General features: G+C 44.6%; 1 protein-coding gene across 1 annotated transcript; it reads left to right on the top strand.

The window, feature by feature from the left end:
- Nucleotides 1-1,352: 1,352 nt before the first annotated feature.
- On the top strand, nt 1,353-23,491 carry LOC129363094 (myocardin-related transcription factor A-like). The gene is made up of 18 exons (XM_055034941.1): nt 1,353-1,754; nt 5,609-5,674; nt 10,801-10,856; nt 11,629-11,704; nt 11,845-11,991; nt 15,560-15,717; nt 15,899-15,985; nt 16,057-16,125; nt 16,193-16,359; nt 16,441-16,570; nt 17,478-17,655; nt 17,746-17,861; nt 18,709-19,548; nt 19,748-19,864; nt 21,009-21,143; nt 21,287-21,370; nt 21,498-21,540; nt 22,102-23,491. The coding sequence occupies exons 1-18, from the start codon at nt 1,490-1,492 to the stop codon at nt 22,572-22,574; spliced, it is 3,207 nt and encodes a 1,068-aa protein (XP_054890916.1). The 5' UTR covers nt 1,353-1,489; the 3' UTR covers nt 22,575-23,491.
- Nucleotides 23,492-25,116: the final 1,625 nt, after the last annotated feature.

Raw genomic sequence — 25,116 nt, 5'->3', positions numbered from 1 at the left:
AACATGGTGGAGCACGGCGGTGGCGGTAGCAACAGCTGCTACGGAGATGTGACTCGCGGTAACCCGGCAAACGTTGCTTTGTTTTTACTTCGGGTTAGCGGCAGACATAAACCACAGAAAGTCCATCAGATTACTAAGAAATATTCATCCCATTTTAGCAAAGTGACTTTTACTGAAAAGTTGAGTTTGGGAAACGTTACCTCAGTTGTGTTTTCTTAATGATTTGACCTCTTTATTCCCTCTTTTCATTGGTTGTGCCGCATTCAACAGGTTTGACTAAAAACACTTGCAGACATGCAGAATGTACTTGGATAATTATGACTTAATGGGAGTCCAGGAAGTTCTTCACAGATTTGGACATTATGCACGCAGTCATATAGCACTCAGTAGCAATATATTACGGTTTGTGTGGTAGAATTGCACCCATAAAACCCAGTAAAAATAAAACCAGTCCTAAATCTAGCTAATAATCTTAAAATCTTGAAAGCTGGTGTCTCTCCATCTCTAGCTCGCTTGACTTGAGCTCATTTGCATAGAAAGATGTTTCATTTTCTTGATGAAAAATGTAAACATGCTCTGAAAGAGAACAATGGTTCTCCAAAGTAATGACTCAGGTGTTTATATATTTAAAAAAAAGAGAAAAAGAGTTGGAAAAACTATGTAGAATGAGTTGATATGACAATAAAATGTGAAAAAAAAAGCTGCATTAGCTGGAAACTAGCAGACAGTAGATGGTGAAGTGAAGGACGCTGTCAGCTCCCTGCTCAACTTCTTCTTTATGGCATCATTTCTAGTTACTGCTGATGTGCTGCAGACAGACCTTTATTATTATTATTAGTTTCAATTGGGGAAGCTCACACTTTTCTCACGTTGCTGGTAAGAAACTCATGCATCTAATTGCTCTCTCAAAGAAATCGTAGATGTAGAGATAATGTGGAATGATTTGCATCTTTTTTATCAGCGCAACCTGATTTCTGAGTGGCTAGTTTTCTCGCAATTGATTTGGATTCCCAGTACAGCAGCAGTTTAAATCAATCAAACACGATCTTTAGTCTTAAATCCACTTTGTCGGCAGGTAACAGTCAGAAAAAGACACGGGCAGGAGGAAAAGTCAACACAGTTGTAGTGTTGATGTGTTTAGAACGATTTCTTCAGGCCTTGATGAAGATGAAGGTGCGCACTGATCTCAGACCAGAGGCGCTAAGTGAGCAGACTTTGCCGTTTGAACGTGCGGCCAGGACGAGCGCCTGCTTGTGTCTGTCACCGGCTGAAGGACTGAGTAAAGCAACAGCTGTGGCAGCCTGCTGGATCACACACACACACACACACACACACACACACACACACACACACACACACACACACACACACACACACACACACACACACATTCGTCTCAGTTAGCCTTTGCAACAAAAGGCGAGGCGCTTTCTGAGCTCCACAGTGCTTTGAAAGTTGCAGGCTCTGATTTATTTATTGAACCAAGTGGATGGAAATCAATTTTGATCGCCTGCGATTGCTGAAACACTTTGTTTTATTTCTTTTTACTCTTCTTCAGTCTGCAGGATTTTTTTTTATTTCTTTCCTCCCCCCCGGTGGCCCGCAGCTTAACTCTGTAAGAGGATTCCTTCGCACTAAAGACTTCACCACCTCTCCGCATCGACCCCGCCCCTCTCAGCCAGTCGGCAGCGACATGGATGAAAGCGCCGTGAGATTCGTGTTGGAGCGTCGCGTGTGCCTGAGCCTCAGAAAAGGTGAGGGGTTTGGTGTTGGTAGGAGCACAGATTTGAACCTGGGAAAGGTCACCAGTTCAAATCCCGCTCACCGGGCCGGGATTTAACCACAAAACACAGCTAATTTCTGAGCTGCATCTTCAGAGGCGACGTGCCTCTGAAGATGCAGAGGCACGTCAGAAAGGCTCAGATCACCTTTCTGAGCTGAGGTGATCGGATGACTTCCATGTGGCTGAGCATCAGATGGGCCCCAGCCAGCCGGCACCGAGGCACACATCAGTGCATGACCTCATCAACCTGAGCTGCGACCGGCTTTTACACCCAGGGAACTGTTCCCACTTCAGCCTCATACTTCAGTGTACGTCAGAGGGATTTAGTGCTCCAGTTTTCCACAAGCCAAAAAGCCTTTTTCTCTCCTTCTTTAGCAATTCGCTCCAATCAGTTTGATTGTTCACATGTCGTGCCACCGATTCCCAGTTCAACATCTAGACTTTGTTGATTGGTTCCCTGTGGGGGAGTCAAAGTGACAAGATATTAAAACGTTCAAGTGAAAGAAAGAAATCCTTGCTTGTAAACAACGTTATTTGAGTTAATTCGTATCATAAAGCCCTCCACAGTATTCACGGTTTTCATATTCTGCAATGTCATATCCCCCCTCAGTTCTAGTTGCAGGTCTCTTTTACACACGACATCTTCCTGGAAGTTTCCAGAAATGCTCTTTTCTCCGGTTCGTCTTTCTGTCCTGAGGGATTAGGATCACAGCGGTTGCAAGCAGAAAACTGAGCAGAGGGAGGATGAGGAGGACGCTCTTCACACACTAAGAGCTCAAAGTGAAGGAAAGTAAAGGATGTTTATGGGAGGAAGTGCTTGCCAAAGCTACAAAACAGAAAACTGATTATGTTTGTTTTGTAACGCAAAGTTATAGAAAGCCACTGGCAGATGCATATCTAATGGATGTCTCAGTGGTGAAAGACGTTCAAAACAAAACTCCAGAGGGAGATCTAGATCTGTCTGCAGCATAAGTCCTGAGCTCGGCGTTACGGCAATATATTAGCGCCATAACTAAATGTCTTTGTGTCTCCCCGGGGACAAACAAGCTCTGTAAGTACAGCAGGGAGAAAAAAAGCACGTGGAAAGACGAAGATAAATGTCTCAGTGTTTATCAAGCTGATTTTTATTTTTATTTTTCTGCAACCATTCCAAAAGTTTTGCAACAAGACATGCAAGCGTAGCAGGACGGGGGGGTCAGTTCAGCTGCTCTACTTCCATTTAGTGAAATATGGAGACAAATGACCATGGGAAATTTTCAATTGGAGATATATTTTAACTATATTATTTTCCATCTCATTTCCAGCTGACTTTCCTGAAATTCAACAATAAATCTCTGGTTAAGCTATAAATGACTCAGTGACCTCCTCCCTGCTGGTGGATCTGTATGAGAACCACACAGCTACACGCACTTTTCAGAACGGTCTGAGTAGTTAGTGGAAAAACACTTTGAATCGACGGCTCTCCAAGCAAGTGAGATTCTGGACAGCATGTGTCCAGAGACTCAAATTTTATCTGATGAAAACAATGTCTGCCACCCCAAACACACAGTTCCTGCAGCTTCTATGCAGTATAAATCTAGGTTAGCTGGAAAACAAAACATGCCACACTATTCAGATACACATTTATTTGCGACAGTTTCACAGAACAGAATTGAGTCTGCGGCCTCTCTGTGACCCCTGGCAGAAGAAATGAACAAATAAAACGTTGAGACTTCAGAACTCGCTCCCCCTACATCACGGCGCTGCACTTGAACTAGGCTGTAACCGCTGAGCGGGGCCGCGCTCGGTGCCGCACGCTGACATTTGAGCAATGAGCACACGCTCCCAGAATAGACTCACTTGCATCACTTTCCTGCCATCTCTTAGCGTAAATCATACGACAAGCGTTTCGTGTGACATGGTGCTGTCATACGATGCTGGCACACTCGTGTTGTGATTGTCGACTGCGGCCGCCCGCGTTGTGCCTGCAAACATCGGACGTGCTTTAAATGGGAACTGGGGTTCGGGGCCTCGGTCCTTCAGGGACGGAAACACAGAACCCGTCTTGCGTGTTTTGTGCGGAATGACACACATATATGTCTGCAGGACAATTTTGACAACTCTGAGACATCTGATTAGTGCTTCTTTAGATTCAATAAGACACGATTTCTGAACGTGAGGGCACGACTTTATTCAAATAAACACAAAACCGAATTATGACCAGTGCATCATTTTTTTTTTTTTTTGCATCTTGGTGAACAGAGAGATTTTACAAAGTGATATGAGAAAAGTGGATGTAGAGTTGAGAATGGAAAAGAAAGGAGAAATGGGTGAAAAGATTTCCATTTATACTTTTGCAAAACCATGTATAAAAATGGCAACGCACAGTGTCCTTACGGTGCTTTTTCTTTAAAGGGACCCGTTTCTGTTCTCATTTCTTTGCAAAGCTGGACGACTTCACAAAATGCTTCCAGATTCAAGGAACAACAATGAATGTTGCGGCAATGCAGCGTTTTGTTTCTACGTTGGACGAACTGAAGTCCCAAGATAAGCAAATTGGTTAAATTAGCGTCTTAATGTGGAAAGTTTGAGGTTTGTTAGCAATGTCAAGCTCCAAGATGGCCGCCGCTTGACTAAAACAGGGAAACTTGGATTTCCAAACAGCTCGGCTCATGTTTTTACAGTTTCCATCGCATTAAATGAGTCGCCAAGTATCCTGTGACTGTTCAATGTTTGCATGCATAAAATCCTGGGGAAGACAAAGATACTATTAGTTTGTTTTGGTAATGGCAGAAAGGTTGCATAAAAATAAGCATGTGCTCCTTTTTAGGGTAATTTAGCTCACACGTTATGAGAGGGCTGGTGAAACAAACAGGAATATTTTCTTTCCTTTTTTTTTTTTTTTGCACAAGCTCAGTTGTGTTTTTAAAGCTTTTGTCCCCGAACGTATGTGATAATCAGTTTGAAAAGCTGCATTTCTACCCTTTTTGTCTCGTGTTATTTTTAGTTTGGTGATCTGAAACCTGTAAGTGTGACAAACAAAAAACAAAGAAAAAAGGCCAAAATAATGAGAAGAAATCCATGAGGGGGGGAAATACACAGCTCTGTTGATTTCTTATTCGGTGAAAAGCGAAGTGAGCCGAAAGCGCTCATGAACGTGTTCTTGACATTTCTATGCTGCCTGATCCTCCTCCGAGGCACGGCTGATAAGGTGACCCCCTGTTAGAGAGAAGAAGAAAAAAGTGCTGACATATAACCACAGTGAGGATGTGCGACACAGACCTCAGTAGTAAAAATGCTCCCAAGCGCCTCGTGTTGTCACGCCGCAGAGTTCAAACCGCTGATGTGCAGACGAGCGCTTCCTGCTCCTCTGTAACTTCATGTCACCTCGGACGTCAGCTCTGTAGATCGAAGAGCTTTGCATTGGGGTGTGAGCAGAAGCTCTTTCAGGTAGAATACCTTTATTCGGTTTCTTTTTCGTCGTTTGTGTTTTGTTTTCTGCAGACTGTGAGTGAAGATCAAGTGATACCGCTCATCTCAAACTCGAAACAGGAACTAGCTAGAGTGTGAGCTTCTTCAACTTCCCTTTGTACTGTGTGACACAATCAGCTCTTCTCAGAGAGGGCCACCACTTTTCACTGCAGCTACAATAGAGAGGATAAAATCCTCAAAACCTGGCGACATTCTTGTATTGTTCCTTCGGACTCTGCTCCATTGGGCAATGACTCTACCTCTGAGCCGTTTTGCATGTCTGAGAGCCAAGGTGGGGAAAAGATGATGCATCACTGGTTTAAAGATGCATCCCATCATTAAACTGACATTTGCATCTTTCTTTTTGTGGTTCAGTTCTTCAGCTGAAGCTGCAACAAAGAAGAAGCAGAGAAGCGGTGGAGAGCGGTGGAGCCATGCCTCGTAAGTATTTATGCTTTTTTAAATATATAAATAGAGCTAGATGCGAATGTGGTTCTCTTTTATGCAGATGATACAGACTTCTTCTTATAATGACATCTTTATCTGTGATAACACGCCCGGTTCAGTCTGCAGGTTTAGCTCCAAACCTGAAAAGACTAAATATGTAGTTTTCATCCACTTTTTACAGCAACGGTGAACTTTGCAGACGCTACATTGAAGGGCGTAAATCCCATCTCATTATTGGGAGATAAATGAACCGGAACATTCCTTACGACCAATTTTGGGGGGGTTGTCGGCGGAGTTACAGTGAAATGTCACGTAAGACGTGGTTTGAAAAGTTTTTAAGCCACATTCAAACTGCAGAACCAAGAATTACCAGTAATGCGCATCAAAAAACTATTGACAAAACTAAAATTCAAATGTTGCTTCTATACGAGTTTTGTTCAGTCTGACTGATCTAATCTCTGCTGCACCTTTACAAACATTTAAGGTTCTAAATCAAACTTTAATGAGTAAGAGCGTTTAGTAAAATTCTTCATAAACATTGACTTATTGTAAAGGCTCCCATTTCAAGTTATGGGCTGTTTAAATCCTAACTTGTTGAGTTGCTTTATTTTTATGATAAGTATTTGTGCTAGACTGTTTTCCTGTCGGTATTTAATTTCGACATGTCTTCTAACACAATACGGCTGTTTCCTTGGCAGCTGCATGTGCAGGAAAGCTTCGGTGTCGAACCGTAACGCAGGCGCAGCAGTTTGAGGTTTCTCTTTCTCAGTCAGCACTGTGAGAATCCCCTCTGGCTGTTTCTGGTCTGAGTGGGAGACTGCGGTGAAGACAAAGCCTCCGTCTCCCGACGAGGCGGCGCTCTCCGTCTCCAAAAGCACGTCGTCCCCGTAGAAGCCTTGCAGCAGCCACAGCTATGAATATTCAAAAACTTGCTTTGACGCCGCTCGCCGGATGATTTTCCGTTTCCCATTAAAGTGAGAGGAAAAAAAAGAAAAAAAAAGTGATACGTTTCAGCTGCTTCCAGAGCTTTTAGCTCAGCAAACTGCGCCTCCTCTCCCTTTTGTTCATTTTCATTGCAAAGCACTTTGGAAAATGTGTCATTGTGCTGCTTCCCACCGCCTGCATTAATGCGATCGTGCTCTCACACGTTTCTGCGTGGATGTAAAACTTCTCTGGCGTTTAATTACTCCGAGCCTTTTTCTGCATACATCTGCTCATTTAAAGACATGATTTATTTTTCGTGAACGGCGGCGGGTTTCCATCTTTGGCATCCGCAGTTGTTCTCCTGATGTGACGCCAATATCTTTTCTTTCGTTCATCACGTTCATGACTTGACCCCATGAAAACTCCTCTACACTCATTCAGCACACACAGATTATTTCTTTATTGCTCTTATCTTAGTTGCCAGATAGCAGCTGATATCAGTCAGAGATTTTAAAAAACGAGACGTGCACAATGCAGCTTGCCCTCCCGCAACGATGACAATTGGAGCAGTTGACGTTGTCGTCATCGGGCTCGTTGAGAAAGCGCCACATGCGGGCGTGATGGCGAGTTGCGACAGAAGCCACGGGGAAACGGCGATGAGTTCGCTTTACCTCTGCTCTCATCCGTCTCGTCCTGGTTTGCAGAATGAATGAAAGCGGGTCGTTTGTTTCCGCACAGAGTCGTTGCGTCGGGTCCTGTTTGCACTGACACAAGAGGATTAAGCTGTTCTTTCAAGATGCGAGTGAATATTTGATTTGCTGTAACCAGAGAAGCTCATTTTCACACGTTTTCAGAGCGGAAAAGGCAGGACATGTGTTTTATTTGATTAAAAGGAAGTGGTAAAAACTTCAAAGCATGCTGTATAATTGAGTTTTTTTCTGGGTTTTTCATACACGTGCACCCACTTCCTGAGCTGTGCACCCATCTACGAACGTGCACAGGTTTTAAGCCTCGTGTCGGGAAGCAGTGCTCTCCAGGTTTTGTCTTTCAGATTTTTGTCTTGAACTTTGTCGGCTTTGTAACGTTTTCTCTGTCCAGACCTTGTTGCACTTCAGATGCAAAAACACAGAGAAACAGACGGAGCCTAAAAGCGGAAGCTTTAAGCTTAAAAAAAAAAAAAAATAGAAAGCAGATGAACAAGTTCTTAAAACGATGACTCTGATGCCGGTCTAAAACTGGTCAGTCATGTCTGAATGTCAACTCTCTGCTTGTCTACCTTAACATAAATGTGACCTGGAGTGACCTATGCACTTCTCTCTCCTTTCAACAAGGTTTAGGTGGCTGTGTTAAGAGGATTTTATTAATATTTTTTCTATTGTTTCTGAAGCACATTTTGGAGGTCAGACACTGATGTTGGACAAGAATGTCTCTGCTCTAATTCATTCCTGAGACGTTCTATCAGGCCAGTGAAGCTCCTATAAGCTAAACTTCCTCATCCGTGTTCCTATTCTACTTGCTTAGGTGTAATGTCCAAACCGAAAGTTGGGAGGATTTAAGTATCCAAAATGTCTTGCTAGGCCAAAGCATTGGGAGCCTAAGATGCCCCACAACATAAACCCTTCTGCACCAAACAATACCATTACCAAACATTCAGAAATAACTCTGCAAAAACAGGCCCAGAGTCCAGATTTGATTTGGTTTATACAAGAACATTCAGTGTTTTGGAAAGGTGATGTTTTTGAGCTAATCTGAAGGAAGTCTAGAGCTATGCACCTATTAACTCTGAAGAAAATGGCCGACCTTTTAAAACTTTGCACTTCGGCGTCTCTGGTTTGTGACTTTATGTGACCTACTGCTTGGTGGCTGAGTTACTATCAAAACAGATATTCAGATGCCACAAATATCTGTCCGTCTGTCTTTCCGACCATATTTACATATACTTACATACTACATAACTAGCAACCTAGCTATCTAGCGAGCAACCAATTGAGTTAACTACTTACTTACCTCCCTACACACCTACCTACTCGTCTAACGAGTTACCTTGCAACCTGCTTAGCTAGCCACCTACCGACTAGCCACCTAGCTATGTATCTTTTATATTCCTTTTTAAAATAGAGATTTTCTTGGTCCTAAAATGCAGAATTATTTGCATTGAATCTTCACACTTTCTCTTCTCATGCATATTCTCGCCATTAGCTCAGACTTTCACTGTGAGAGACTTCTGCAGGTGCTTTCCTATTTCTCAAGATCATATAGTTGTCGTGACGCTCTCAGTCGTGAGTCTGACTTTTCGCGTCACTTTCACCGGGTATTTTTATTCCTTGTGAAAAAGGGAAGGCTTGTTGACTTGCTAAAGAATTCAGGGTTCTCACTCTGCGACATGCGATGGTCTAAATTAAACCTTCCTCTAGAAAGAGATCGAGCTAATTAAAATGGAAGTGAGCCTTCGTCTCTATTGAGAGCATGTTTGAAGCCTCACGTCTCCGGGCTATGATGGATGTCGTTCTTCTGCATATCTGAAGCTCCAGGGTCTGATACCGCCGATCTTTGGGTTTTGTGACCTTTGCAAATATGTTGGGCAGTTAAACCAGCTGACCGGTTCAGCAGAATGCAGAGAAAGCTTTCAGCTCACACACAAGGGAGAACAAAGCACTCGTCAGCAGCGGAGAGAACATAAAAAGGCCATCAAGACCAGATAGGAAGTGATGCTGCTGGATGTTTTCAAAGTTTAAAGACCAGCAATGTTAGTTAGTCACTCAAGCACATAATGGGGTCTTTTCTCTTTGACCTGATCCCACCCCTCTCTGTTTCTCTCTCGTCACTTTCCAGTTGGTCTGCTGTTCTTTTACTTTTCTCTCTCTCGCTAGCTCCTTTTTGTTTTAGTCTTAACACTTTCGAGTGTTTCTACGCCTTCCACTTTACAAAAGAGGACTCCGTCCTCGTCCCTCCATCACACCCCACCACTCAGTCTGACTGAGGCAAGTTCATACCCGGCGTAGCGCCCGCTTTGGGAAAGAGTGGGGGTCTTAAAGAGGGGTCGATGTCTCCGGGGTGGGCAACAGCAGAGTGACAGTGTGCAGCGATGTGAACTGAGGCTTAAGCAGGTACCCGGAGTCTCGCTCGGAGTTGCTAATCCTGTCAAATAGCGTGTGTGTGTGTGTGTGTGTGTGTGTGTGTGTGTGTGTGTGTGTGTGTGTGTGTGTGTGTGTGTGTGTGTGTGTGTGTGTGTGTGTGTGTGCGTGTGTGTGTGTGTGTGCGTGCGTGTGCGTGTCTAAAAATCAAGAGGGACGTGACTGGGACAAAAGCGCATTATCTGCTGCGAGCTTCAGTAAGACGAGGCTTGACTGAGACCATGAAATCGTCGACTTGGCGTCTTCGATGACCTCTTGGCCTCGTGGCTTGACCTCGAGGTCAAAGTGACCGAATACTTTGTTCTGGGGGAAATCTGGCAATGGGTAAACAAAAAGCTAGCATGATGCTAACATATGCTGACTTTTTGTAATATTACCTTCTAATGCCGAGAGACATTATCACTGCATGAATAAAAAAATGTAAGAATAAAATGAGCTACTTCCCGTTGTGCAGCAAGATTGGAGGTATTAACTCCAATATTTGTCAAAGTTGTTTGTTTTATTGTCCGTTTATCCTACGTGATAGAAATATGAATCGAACGAAAGCAGCCCCAGAATTTGTTTTGTTTTCATAAAAAGTGTCATCCTTGTCAGCATTTTTGCTCATATGCCACTTTTGAAGTTGGCAGAATCCAGGTTTAATAGAAATAAATGACATAAACTACCAAGCTTCCAAGTGTGTTCACAGACCTGTAGTTTCCAGAGGTTCGGCCGCCTGAGCTCAGCGTTTTGGACGCGTTGCATTTCCACTTTGAGTGATTTTTTTTCCTGCTCTCGGAACCACTTTCCAAAAATACGACGCGTTTTATTTCATCATTGTGCAAAGATATAAAATGACGGCAGACATTAACTGTGCTGAAACGGAAATCAGGCAGAGCTCAGGCTGTAAAAAAAGAAAACGGTGATAATTGTGCCCATCAATAACTCTGTTTGTGCTTAACCGATGAAGGGAAGATCCGTTTGGAGCCGTCTCGCTGTCCTCAGGTGCATTAATCGGCATGCAGCAGCGTTAATGCCCACTCTGCTTTTTTTTCTCTCTGTTTCATGTCTTTATCCTTCCAGCACTTAAAAGTTCAGCCGCCTTCCACCAGCAGAGACGGGCCTCGGATCAAGCACAGGTGAGCAGAGCAGTCAGCTGAGTTGAAACTGGTTCATTTTTTTCTTTCTTTGCCTTTAAGAGGCTTAGCAACAAGCGACGTTGTTCCAGCGACTCTGGGTCCTGGAGAAAATCTGAAGGAGGGGAAAAAAAGAGCTAAAATATAACCATCTGCTCAGAGTATGAATAATGCTACAGGAGCATGAGGTTCAACGCACATTTATTCACTAAATCGGTGGTTGCGCCTCGATTACTTTATCTGAATTTAAGAGGGATGCAAGCGGGAATGTGTATAAATTGCATCTCGGTTACCAGTGTTGGGAACATTTAACACAGCTCTCAGCTTTGCAAAAAGTGGATAGCAGTAATAAATTGAAAAAAATGATGCCGAACTCTTAAAGGCACTACTTTGCCAAAAGTATTGAGGACGCACGACCTTTAGAGACATCCGACTCATAAAACATGGAGGTTTATATGGAGCTGCTTCACCTTAATGGCTGCGTTTCTCAATTCCAGCAACCACAGCAGAAACCTCAACACATTTTTACAAGTCCAGATTCATGGGCTCTGTGTGATTTCACAGCATTTAGGCAAAGTGGCTGAACTATTTGAATAATAGCTGCAATTTGTAGACCAGAAGCAACTGACCCTACAGTCACTTGATCAGTTCCTCACTCTGACTTGGATTCATTGATCTGGACAGGTTTGCCAGTATCATTGGCCTTTATGTGATCGTTTCTAAAAGAGAAACTCTCAGCTAACGTGATTAGATCATTGTAATATTTGTTTTGCAGGCTGAGGAAGGTCACAAGCAGAAGGTCAGGACTGAGTCAGGGAGTCCCGAGGCGATCAGGATGCGGATCCTGGATGGTAAGTGTCACACTGCGCCACGGCGGAGCCACTCCAGTTCAGGCTGGTTCTGACAAATACTGTCCAGAATCTAAGGCCCCATTCTCATTCTTTAAAAAAAAAAAAAAGACGGCCTTTTGTTTGCTTTGTCCGCTCTGTAGGGAAGCTTCAATCCAAACACGTTCAGCACAGGAACGTTCGCCTCGCTGACGACTCGAACAACAAGGTCGCCCACAGAGCAGGGCCCGTGGAGCTGGTCCACAGAAACGTCCTGCCTGTGGACGCGTGTTTCAGACAGGCCGTCACGCGTAAGTCACGCTAGCATTTTCCGTTTGTCTCATAAAGCACGGCATCGACATTCATCATGTTATGAGAAAACTGTCCAACATAGTTCTGAAAACACTGAACTTTTCTGCAAAAGCTAGCGTTGCACCAAGAAATATTAACTTATGCACTGCACAGGTTTAATTAATCTTTCATTTGACTATTTAAAAGCTGCTAAACGGAGCAGGTGGAAAATATGTCAAGTTGCATGTAAACAATGGCAAAGAGGCTAACAAACAACAGAGGGAGCTTTGAAAAGTTTCCCGCCTCTCTTTGGCCGCGTTTGATTTCTGGGAGATGTGATCCAGCTGAACAGCAAGTGAAGATGACGAAACATTTCAATTGACCCGGGAAATTCAGGGAGTAAACGCCTTGAATGTTACGGATGCAAAAGCTTAGAGAAACTAAGACAATAATGCGAGTCGAGATCATCGGATATTGTGCGTTCAGGAAGTCGAGCCAATGCTTTTCGCCAAAGCTTCCAATGACCTTGACACGAATCCAGGATCCATTCGTCTCCCAAACTCGGCCCACTTAAAAACCGCCAAGCTGCCTTGCATCTGCAAAACACTTCCCCCAGTCACTCCAGGAGCAAAACTTTGGTAAAACGCTTCTGTCCTAAGCAACAAATTCTCACTGGTTTATAAATTATGGCTAGCTGCAATATGAGCGTAGATAACCCAACTCTAATTTGGGTTATCATCAAAACTCATCAAAACTCTGTTCCTGTGTTCCGAGTTGCGGAATTCGTTGGATTAGCCAAATGCTAAATGCTAACCTCAGCCACCAGGCTAACAAATCTTTGCTGGTGATTTTTTTCTCTGCGGTCTCTGCGGTTTTTGCTTCTCAAACACTGTGGCATGATTTACACAAAGCCAAGGGATGTGAAAAAAACCTGTGTATCAAATATTGAATGTGGTTGTAAAAGATAGCTAGAAAAATGAGCATTTCTTGTGCAAACGCGACGTGAACGCTGCAGGCTGAGCGGTTTTCAGTGAAAACTGCAGAAGCAAAAGCGAAACGTGTTGAAAATGAGTGAAAACTTCAAACCCCGGCTAAGGAGCATCAGCTGCTACCGTTAGCATACATGTTGTTTTGTTTCTACATGGCAGCCATATTGGATTTAAGGTCGTTGAGACCTGTTCCACCAGGAATTTCAACTTCTGATGGCTGTTCTGTTCATTTTTCCTACCTTCTACCTCTGCCTGCTCATGTTTTGTAAAGAAATGAGGAGGTGTGTTTCTATACTGAAGCTGTGATGACAACACACCCACATGTCCAGACCTCCTGACAGCATGTTTGCTCCAGGCTCTCCTTCTCCAGCCTTCAGCACTGATCCTGACGGCCGACGCCTCGGCTTTACCCAACACAGAGGCGTCGTTAATCATTTATGCTCTCTCGTCTTTGCTTGAGAGAAACAAGTTGGAGAATCCCTCCTCACTCCCACCACTGCTTATGTATTTGGACGTTTATTTCATATCCATTTTAATGGGGCTGGAAAATTTAGTTCATGTTACCAAACAAAACTGACGCAAAGACATTTTTAAAGTTTTCTTTTAAGGCTGAAAAACAAAAAGTCCATTTCTGGCGAGGCGTAAAATAGGACTCTGCTTGATTTGTTTTCACTTTAAAAGGCTAAATATCCACATCCAGAGACATCATAAAGCAGAACGTCGCTATTGTGAAAGTGTGTCGTTCTGTTTAGTTTGGTGTTCTCCTGACTGCTGAGGTGAAGGATCAGGATTGAACGACGATAGCATTCAAAACAATCGACCACATTCACCCTGAAGGAAAGACGCTGAAAGAAACATCTGAAGTCCTGAAATGTAACCGCTGGACAAACAGGAGACTGCAGTCAAACACGAGCTTTCAACTAAGGAATAAAGAATAATGTTTTCTCAACCCTCTTTACTGATCGATAAAGGCCAGCGGTGCCAAAGGAAACCTTTAGAAAAAAAATTAGAAGTTGATGTGCAAGGATTTTCTCCTAATAAAACTGATTCTGATGTAATCAGAACGTGTCAGTCGTGCCTGTGATGCTCCGATACGGCAGGTTTCATTGATTTAGCAGAGACACAGTGCAGAGCTTCAACATGGTGCATGTTGCTGCTGCGCACACACACACACACACACACACACCCACACACACATACACACACACTCAAGACGCACACATGCAGCCCAGCGGTGGGTAACTCTGCACATTATTGGATCACAGGATAATAAATCAGCCCCATGTTGTGTTTTCATCATCGCCTGCTGATGGTGAATTATCGGCCAGCAGTGCGATCTCCATAGCTGTCTGCCCGGGTAATTAAACAACACACATCTATTAGTGAGGAAAACCCGCCGCGGCAGACCGGGGGAACCTAGCAGGCGCTGAAATCCCCTGAGTCCTGGGGAAGACTTGCTACGGGACGCCCGAAGAGGCAACATTAACCTGGATGTATGGCCGTCTGGTGGGATGACTCAACCTGTCAAAAAGGTTCAGGCTGACGCGGGAAAGACGTTTTCTGCTTCTTTCGCCGGTTGTTAATTGGCTGCCTGCAAAACATTATGTGGCGAAATGCAACCAGAATCACGTGAAAATGTTTATGCCCGCAGGCGTGTGCATCACCCTCGGAAACAGGGCGTGTGTCTTCTAGGCAACCTTGTGAATTGCCGGCATCAGTTGGCAACCGAAGAGGAAGTTGCTCCGTGTTTTCTCTTTTTTCTGTTTCTCTCTATTTCCCAGCAAACTTCAGAGCCGGACTGGGCTGTCAGTAGATTCGGATGTGTATAAAAGAATAATGTCAGTTTGGGGAACAAAACATTTAGCACAAACATTTATCCCTCTAATCGTTCCTTTGAAACCAATAAATCACTCCCACTTTCAACAAATATTTTTGTTTTAAAGATTATGGTGGTTTCCCACTAGTAATCAAAGACTTCCTGTTTCCAGGTGTTATGTTCTGTATATAATGCTGGTTTTGTTAGCCAGTGGTCGGGAGGCTGAACCGGAAACCAAGCTAATTTAGAAAACACTCCAGGTGTGTTCGGCGACTCCTTAACTAAAGCGTTTCTCTTCCTAAGATACTAGGAGCCCTGTTGGACCGCACGGCATCACAAACTCTCTGAGATTTTACCAAATCAAGACAGAAAACAGTTCCTCGGACACAAATTCAACTTAGGAGAAGATGCTGTAAGAGAGGAACCAGAACTCTGGTTGAATAATAGAGACGCTCACCAAGAGGGATAGTCGAACATTTCTCAGATTTTGTGAAATTTCGAAGAATAAGTTTTGAGCTCTTGACAAAAAAGTTGCTACTGAAGCATTAGCTGCTGGAGCACCAAGAGTTATTACACTACTGTTTAATTTTGTCACCACTGAATAAATGGGCTCAAAGTAAAAGTTGGACTTTTTAAAAAGGAGACGCAGTTATTTCAAGGCTTTATGCGCCAATGATCGAAGCAGGTGAGATCCAAGATGGCCGGCACTTCCTGTCTCCTAATAAAACTCCTAAAATTAGCAGGATATGAACGAATCTCTCTCCGCTGCTCTGCCTCTCCTAGAGAGGCGGTTTCCGAAGCCCTCGGGGGGGAACTCGTCATGCGACGAGGACAGTAATGACAGCCTGTCTCCACGTCAGTCAGAAAGCCGGGAGCGTCCTCTGGGCATTCAACCTTCAGCAGAGAAACCGACCGGCAGCAACCTCGCCTCTCCAGCTGAGGTACGGTCACTCCTACAAGACTGGGCATGTGGATTGGATGTAGGCGATATCCTGACAGGTTTCACCGCACGGATCCGACTGTGGATACTCGGCTCAAATGCAATTAGTTTTATGCGTCCAGAACACTTTTTCTCTCTCTCAAAGTTTTAACCAGAACTTTCCGTCTGTATCCACCCATCAGGTTCCTCCATTACGTCTTCCTTTTCATCTCTCCTCCACTCGTCCAAACTCCTGTGTGCGGAAGACTTATAGAGTCCCTGAAATTAAGGTAAGATGCATAGAAAAACACAAAAAACTGAGCTTTATGAGTGTATAGGTAAAACCTCTTGTGTTTTTTAGTCCCATCACCCCTCCACCCAGAAGCTCAAAAAGCCAAAGGCCAGTGCACCAAAGGCCAGTGCACCAAAGGTAGGCGTTGTCGCTTTAGGTTTGGAGGGAGAATCTTGTGACGCTGAATGAACGGGTTCCCCTCAAGGTAAAGAAGCTGAAGTACCATCAGTACGTTCCTCCTGACAAGAAGGGAGACGCCGGGCCTCTTCCCGATCTGGACTCCTCCCATGCCAAAATCCTCCAGCAGCAGCAGCTCTTCCTCCAGCTTCAGATCCTCAGTCAGCAGCACCACTGCCACGCCCCGCCGCCCGCGTAAGCGTAGAGTTCGTACGGATCAGTGAATCGGTCTTTCGCTGAGGTTTAGTCATGTCTGACTCTCTGACTCACCAACAGGGATCAGGACCCGCCTCCTTCCTCTTCCCTGTCTGACTTGACCTCCACTTCCTCCTCTCCTCGCATCCACATCGGTCCAAGTTCTGGGACAAAAGTCCCATCGCTCCATCTGAATCTGGACGAAATGAAGGTTAGTTCATACCCAGTTTTTTTTTCTTCCAGAAAAGCTAAAATTATGATTTTTCTGGCACACATCAGACGTCTAATAAAATATTCATATCAATAATATTTCCATCAGGGCTTGAGGCCAACAGCTTATTTTTTATTGTAGAACAAAAGATTAGTTTAATTTTAAATCATTAAAAAAGCTTTTCATTACTCCATGTGCTTGCAGCAAAACAGCCTCTGTGCATGACGCTGCCACCGCCATGCCGGAACATTGGATTTGTGATCCAGGTTTATCAACCAAACAATTTGCCTACAGTAATTGTGTCTGTGCGCAGCCCAAATTTAGAGTAAAATGTCACAGTAAGCACAGTTTTTATTGGTTTGAAAGCAGCAACACAGTCCCGCAGCCTGATGCTGCCACCACCATGTCTCACAGTGTGTGACGCGTGTCTTTCAGTCGATTTAAGTGGATTCTGCTTCTGTGACATGTGTGCAAACATCCCACTGGTGCTTGGACACACATTTATTGAAAACAACCTTAATATAAAAGCAGACATGAACAAGAGAGACGTTTCATGGGGAAACTCAGGTGAGCTGGAGACTAACAAGAAGCACAAGTGAATCAGGGGAACCGCAGAAACAAAAGAAAGCAACAACATAATTGAATTTATTAAATCCAGACTTATTGAGACTGAAAACAGATCCTTATTTCGAGGAGAAACTTCAGTAAACAGAAATTGAAGTTTAGAACGAGTTGTTTTCCCCATCAAACATAGCCCCAGCGACAGTGACAGATTATTCTGCCTCGCTCTCTTTCTCCTTTAATTCTTTTCCAGCAGACACTTTTTTTCCCCTCCCTTCATCTGTTTCGCTTTCTCCTCACTTTCCTCCCTCATTCTCGAGTTGTCCTTTCCTCCGTCCGCCGCCAGGTCGCAGAACTAAAGTGCGAACTGAAGCTGCGCAGGTTGCCCGTCTCCGGCACCAGGAAGGATCTCATTGAGAGGCTCAGGACGCACCAGGAACTGGGCCGAGGCGGTACCGCCACTCCAACAGCAGGGGGAGCCAGAGAGCCAGAGCTGGCGAGAGCGAGACCCTGTTCCAAAGCAGGTGAACCAGGGTTTATTCCTCACAGTTTACACAGGCGTTGAGCATATTTAAGACTAAATCAACTCGAATCTTTCTGTCTCGGCGATGCAGGCGGCGGTTTCAATGCGAGTGAGCCGTCTCCTCTGCGGCTCTTGATGCGTGATGGACCCCTCCTGCCGAACGGCGCCAATCCAGTCAGCTTTAACTCTGACCCACTGGAGGAACTGGTCAGACATGAAACACTCATTGTTCAAATTATCTCACTTCCGCATGAACTGTGTCATAAACGTGTGCATGCTGATCGAGATTACGTCATTTTATGTTCATGTTCCCGCTGGATTCAAAACCAGATTCAGTCATGATTGAGACCAACTGTGTATTTTTAATGCTATGAGCAGGTCAGAAAACACTATTCAAACAGCCCTACTTTAAAAATAAAGAAAGAAAGAAGTTATTGTCCCCTAAACTTAATAAGTGCTTTGTTGGTGGCAATGGCTGCCGTCAAGTGTTTCCAATAACCAGCAATGGATGTGGAAGAATTTCACTCCCCTCTTCTTTGCAAAATGGTTCAGTTCAGCCGTACTGGAAACCTTTGACGGACGAACGGCACGTTTAAGGTGAAACTTCCTAAAGTCTGACATTTTCAAGCCAGTCTGATGTGAACTTGTTGGTGGATTTTGGATCACTGTGTTGGCATAACGGTCAACACTTCAGCTGACTGATATTCATGTTCCTGCCCATCAATGCTGCTATTTAACTCCCACCTCCATGTTTTTCTGTTAGCATGAAGTTCTCTCCTGAAATCCCTTGTCAGTCCTCGCTGCGTCTCTTTCCATGTTTTTAATGTTTCTCCAACAATTTAATTGGGTTCCTGGTCAGGTTTGGCATTACATTAAGGCCGACGAAAGCAATTAATCATTATGGCGACTCTTAGTGCATGGGATGCATTCGGCAGCGTTTTAAATGATATCAGTCAGAGTGATCCACAGGAGGAACGGTGATGAACTGGGTCGTGGTTGGTTGGCCCATGCCATCGTACTCCTTACGTGTCGCTTCATTTCATTCTCTCTGCAGATGAGCTCTCCTGCCTCTGATCCCTTGCCGGCGCCGCTGTCGGCTGCCGTCAAACCGGAGCACCGACGCTCCGGCCCGGCGCCTTGTCGTTTCTCCTTAAAGTCCACCTCTCTGCCGGAACGCGGCTCGGTCTCTTCGACGGCCCCCGCCATTGCCGCAGCAACTCCTCCTGCGACTGTTGACAAGGACAGAATGCTGCAGGAGAAAGATCAGCAGATTGCGGAGCTCACCAGGATGCTGTTGCTGAATCACAGGTTGGTGGAGGAGCTGAGAATGCAGCTGGGAAACGGTGACCGAGACGCTCCGGAGGCGCACATTCTCAAAAGAGTGAAGGAGGAACCTCCCGATCGGTCAACAAGTCCTCCTCTAGTTGTTCTCCGTGGAAAGGAGGTGACAACCATCAAGGAGGAAACCATGGAGGAAGAGATAGCATCCAAGATGTCGCCGCAGTCGTCTGGCCCAGCTCCACAGCCTCACAGTCAGACGCATCCTCAGCTCCAGCAGGAGCAGGTTTGCCTCCAGGACTCTGCTCGGCAGCTGGCCCAGCAACAGGCCATCAGTAGGCTGCGGCTGATGCAGCGTAACACTGACAAGCCGCAGCACGCCGCTCAAAGCGTCAGCCGGGAGGCCCACCAAAAACCCCGTCTGCAGAAGCAAAGGAGATCTCAGAAACGGCAACTAGAGACGCAGTCTGAGCAGCGTCGCCCCCAGCCGGAGAAAACCAGGCCGAAGCGACAGGTTCTGCTGAGGGAACAAGAGAGCGTCGCCAAGAAGCACCAGCAGCAGAACAACAAACTGCAACCCGTCCAGATGCAGAGCAGGATGCATCCGCAGCAGCAGGTAGGAGCAGAGAGGAAGAACCTCGCGTCCTTCACGTTACGGACAATCGCAGCACGGATTTTAGACGGTCACCAGGTCCGACTGTTTTTTCCTTTAGATAGTTCTGCTTAATTACAAGGTTCTGCATTCTCCACACAAGAACAGAACATCAAAAGATTGATTTGTTTCCCCAACCAGCACTCAGACTTTCGTCCCGCAGGACCTTCTGAACAATGGCGCCCGCCCAGCCGTGGTTGGTGACAGCAAGAGGACGCCCATCCTGATTTCTTTGACCAATCACATTACAGGAAAGGCGTCAAATCATGATGCATCTCAGGTGCGTTGAACCACCTCTGCAATTGTGTGTTTACTAGATGACATTTTAAGACTCTTTGTCGTCTTACTAGAAATTCTCAGTGGACTTTTTTTTGTTTTTACCTTATCGTCAACTGAAAACCTCTCACTTATACATCATGGCTTTTGGTATAAATACACGATGCAAAATATTACCGGTTTTTACGAATCTTGTGAGAATTTTCTGTGTTTTTTTTAAACGTCACCATTAAATCACCCAGATTCAAACAATTACAGCATCGTAACAATTTCCTGAAAGAACCATCTGCAACCGAACCGTAGAGTTCCTGAACCCATTCCCTTGTTGCCTGCGCAATAATAGAAACTCGAGCAGCTTGTTAATGCGCCATGGTGAAATAAGAGCGTAAGGAAACTGCCGTCGTCAGTCTGATTGCTGTGAAATTAATGGCCTATGCCATTTGAAACAATAGCAGTGGTGCTTGAGAAGTGTCTGACACTGGCCCGATGCTGATTATTTTTACCCTGCTAATTACCCCAACAGCTTCCTCCATTACTATGATTAATGGTGTTGAGAGACGAGGAACAAAGACTTCATCACGTCTTTACAAGCGACGCCGACTGGCTTAAAAACATCCAGGTTTAATGTGACGTGGCGCGCTGCACGGAACCCGTCGACTGTTTTTCTCCTTCGTTCGTTTTTGACCGTCTCAAAGTAACAGAATTGGATTTGAATGTGCAGATTTGGACTTTTAAAGCCCAAAAACGGTATCAGAACACCCCGTAAAAGATATGCAAAAAGACACAAGTGAATTTTAATCATTGCATTAGTGAAATGTCACGCACTGGAAATTTTTTGAAAAAAATAAACATTTGATTGGAGGACATTTATTCAGTTTATAAAAGATCCCTGCAGTGATCAAATGAACAAATCTCAGCATGGTGGGGGAGCAAGTAAAGCCTGGTGGCCCGCCAGGCTTATAAAACACAGGGGGAAGCTCTGATTCAAACTGAATGCTGCAGTTTCAAGTCTGAGCTGACTTCTTCCTGCTCGTTTATTTATAGGTCAAACATTTTTCTAAAAACGTTTAAAGGCAGCCAAATTAAGAGAGAGAGAAAAAAAACCTTCTTCTGCTTCATCTTCTGAATTAAACTCCTTTTCTTCAAAGTTCTTTAATGACGTCACGTCATTAAAGAACAAGAATGAGGAACGTCAGAAATGTGTGGAGCTGCAGGAAGCAGCAGCTCCCAGGCTGCAGTCTCCTCAAACGTGGAAGAACTCCCCATCACCTTTCTGTCAAACTGTAAGCAACTCAAACACTCACCTGATTGTCACTTCAGATTTTCTATATATATATATTATATATATATATATATATATATATATATATATATATATTTTTTTTTTTTTTTTTTTTTCTATTCCCTGATGTTTTGTGACCTACAGGAGATGTTTCCAGGTCTGGATGTCTTGTTGAGTCCTCTGTCGTCAGATTCGGTCGAGACGGCAGCCTCGCCGTCTCACGATAAAGTATGACCATGTTTTAAAGTCTGACTGTGTCGTTTAGGTTTCACAGTCAATGTCCGTTTCATATAACTAACTATTTTTAGTCATTTGATGGTTAAAATCTGCTTGCTCTCTCTCTCTCTGTCGGCAGCTGAGAGACGAGGATTTCATCGACCTCATCCTGCAGGCCGGAGGTACAGTACGTGGACCGTCTAGAATAAATAATGATCTTTTCTGCCAGCTCTATAATAAAACTCAATAATTACCATTTCAAATTTAATGACTAACTTAACAATTTACTCTCAAATCTCCACACAATGATTAGATGACAGTCTTGTGTAGAAGAAACCACTGTGCGGTGTGTTTTTAGAGAACCTTTCACCTGAGCGGAGAGGTCAGATGAAGCGCCACCGTGACTCTGGTGGAGCTGCAGAGCTCCACAGCTCAGGTTGGAGAATGAGTCTGCAACACGAGTGAAAACGTGTCGAAAAGGAATGCCATAAGAAGTCCCGTTGGCAGCAGATCCTTAGTTTAGCTGATATGGTTGCCTTTAAACTTCCTGCAGTTTAAAGGCAACCAAATGAAGAGAGAGAAAAAAAAATCACAATCTCATGTTGTGCTGTTCACATCTCATGAAACCCCATCAAACACATTGATGCACGTTGTTGTAATGCCGTGAATCATTAAGAAAAAAGGTTAAGATATGTGAATAATTTTGTAAGGAACTGTAAGAAGGTTTTCCTTTTCGCCTCCAGAAACACCCGAAGCACTGAAAGACGGCAGAGGCTTCTCGTTTTCTTCACCGTGCCCGTCGCCGCTCCACCTGCTGTTGTCGCCGCCCAACTCCCCTTGCAGTGCTGCGCTGCGACACGACTCCCCTCTGCAGCCCGGACCCTGGACTCCAGCCAAAAGCTCGGATTATAAGCAACACTCCGATCTGTGTGGCGGCGGACGCCTTGAGGACTTCCTGGAAGGTTTCCCCGGGAAGCCTCTCCACGGGGCGGAACCAGGCGGCCTCCCCACTTTGCTTGACGACCAAATGATGTGCACCACCTGCATCCTGGACCCAGCTCCCAGGGATTCCTCGGACAGTAAGGCGTGGCTGGGCTTCCCCGCGGGAGGAGAGCGCGAATGGGAAACGTCCACACTGCTGCCCCAAACGCCCCCGAGTGTGTTCTCAGCAGACTTCCTGGACGCATCCGACCTTCACATGGACTGGGACTCCTGAACGTAGCTGGAAACAGCCAGACAAGCAACTCAAAAGTCTAGTCTGCACCCGACGTTTCAGGATTTAAGCCATTTCTCATTCTGCCATATTCAGTCTTAAATAGTTTTCACTTTTATTTATTTTGTTGACTTGCTAATACTCCTCAGGCTGGTCCTACAGATGGTAACCTAGTAGTCAGCTGGACACTGGAAAGGTTTCTGTGCCTTTAGCTCCGGTCAGTGGTGGGCACTGCTTAAAAGTTAGCTGCTCTAACCCTGACCCGCTAATCTTAAACCTTAGCTGCGCTCAGTGGCGCAAAAACGACGTGGGGGATTTTTTCTTTGTCAGCATTTTATTTACTTAACAGCTTAGCTTAAGCTGCCCACAATGACAGGCGGTTGTTGTTGTCTATGATTTATTTCGTGTTGCTATAAATGTGTGATAAACACTCCTATCACACACATCTCAACAACAAGTTTAATAATTATGACCAAAGCGAAACATGGGAAACAGTAAGGTCAGCCAAATTGTCGTTGCGGGACCTAAATAGGCATCATTTTATTAACACGATATTTATTTTATTGTTTTTTTTTTTATTTTTTAAAAGGATTCTTTCACACTGTGATGACATCTGTGAATGTAACCATGTAGAAATCCCACTACTCCGTCTCACGGGAGCAACTCAGACACGTTCAACACTGAAGCCCGAGTATATGGAAGTTGCTGTGTTTGTCGTTGCAGTGAAAATCGCACCACCACGACGGCAAATTTGATTTATCATCAATAAATTCCTGCCAATGAACGACTGAATGATCAGGCGCACGTTTAATCGACAGACTGGAATAGAAAATAACTACTGCGTCAAAAGTTCCTTCACGTTCATTTGCTGTAGGAAAAACAAATGCATCAAAAGGGAATTACAATTTAGTTGCAGTTCATTTTTGTGTGTTTGGTTATTTGTTGTTTTTTTTTTTATCTTTTATAAAAATCCATCCACCCAAAATGTTGCTGTAGGTTCACCTCTGGCTTGTATAAAGGATTTGTGCCCCAGAGATGCGCAAGTTCATATACGTGGACCACACACAAAGTAATTAACCAACACACACACACACACACACACACCCCCACACACACACACACACACACACACACACACACACACAACCCTGAAAGCAGCCTTCTAATGTTGGATGCAGCTTAGAGGGAGTCTCGCTATTAAACAGCCTGGAGTGATTCTGCAGAGGCTTTGATGAGTCTCAGCGCTGCAGCAGGCGGTCTGCCTGCGACGCGCAACACGCTGAGAGAGAAATATCTGCACACCAAAGTACACAAAACACAAAGAGGGAGTCATTCTTTAACAGAGAACACAGCGATGTGTTTTTGTGAAATCTTTGACACAGACGTAAATAGGTCAGTGGATCAAGCACAATCTTTAGCGGGTGCAGAAACATATGAACGCAGAGTGTGTGTTAAAGTGTTTAACGTAACGACCTCTAAAGTCCTTCAAATCACAACAGAACGTGGTGAAGTGTTTTGTTTTGCATTTGTTTCTTTGTATTTCGTTACAGGTTTGGAGTTTTACGTTCACCGTGCGTTGCGATGCCTTGGACCGGCTCAAACGGTCGACTCAAGCCAGGCTCACACACTTTGCAGAACTTACTGCCAACTCAGATCCAGATCAAATCGTCCTGCCGCCCTCTACTTGCCACGCGGCGTTGCAACCAGCTTGGGTTTGCGTTTCTTTCACTCATATTTGCTCAAAAACTGACAATTCTTCTAACATTTGTTGCTTTTAAAAGCGCTTTTATAGGAAGTTTTGCATTTGAGCTCGAACACTGCAAACGCCAAGCATAAAAAATGATAGAGCTGGTGAAAATGTGCGTCGTGTGGAGATATTTTCCGCCCTTCTCAAGGTGTGTTCAGCTGCTTATTCTTTCCTCACTTAAGCGAAACATTTTTCAGACTGCGGCTGATGCAACACGTACTCTGATTGACTCTAAAAACACACCGCACAGTGGTTTCTTCTACACAAGACTGTCATCTAATCATTGTCCCACTCTCAATCCAAAACTCATCATGACTCCTGCAAAGCATGAGAGTTAAAACTCGCTTTGATTGGGAAAAAGGGGGCATTCGTGAAATGAACAACGCCACGAAAGACTGCAAAGATGTAAAAAAAAAAAAAAAAAGCCCGAACACCGTAAACAGAAAATTACCATTGCATGTGGGTTTGTGAAGAAGCTTTTTATTAGTCTTCTCTCAATCCCACGTCGTTGTACCCTGCCCTTTGACCTTCGATGCTCAGAAAATTGTCCCGACCATCGTCTTCTGTTCACAAACGCCTCAGGCGTCGTCGCGACTCGAGCAGTCGCTCTGGGAACAGGCTCAATCTTTGACACGGTTCTCGATTTGGGTGTAAAAAAAAAAAAAAATATTTGAAAGTCCTTTAAAGCAAATCTGGCTAACCCACAATCCCACAAAATGCCCCCAGGGCCACAGCCGCAAGTCTTTTAAGGAATCCGAACCCCCGTCGGTAACTCAACGATAGTAAAAATCTGTCCCA

This window comes from Poeciliopsis prolifica, unplaced genomic scaffold, assembly GCF_027474105.1.
Source record: "Poeciliopsis prolifica strain line A6 unplaced genomic scaffold, Auburn_PproV2 SCAFFOLD010, whole genome shotgun sequence".
Lineage (NCBI taxonomy): Eukaryota > Metazoa > Chordata > Actinopteri > Cyprinodontiformes > Poeciliidae > Poeciliopsis > Poeciliopsis prolifica.
Note: the sequence above shows the minus strand (reverse complement) of the source record. Positions and strands in the feature narration are given on the sequence as shown.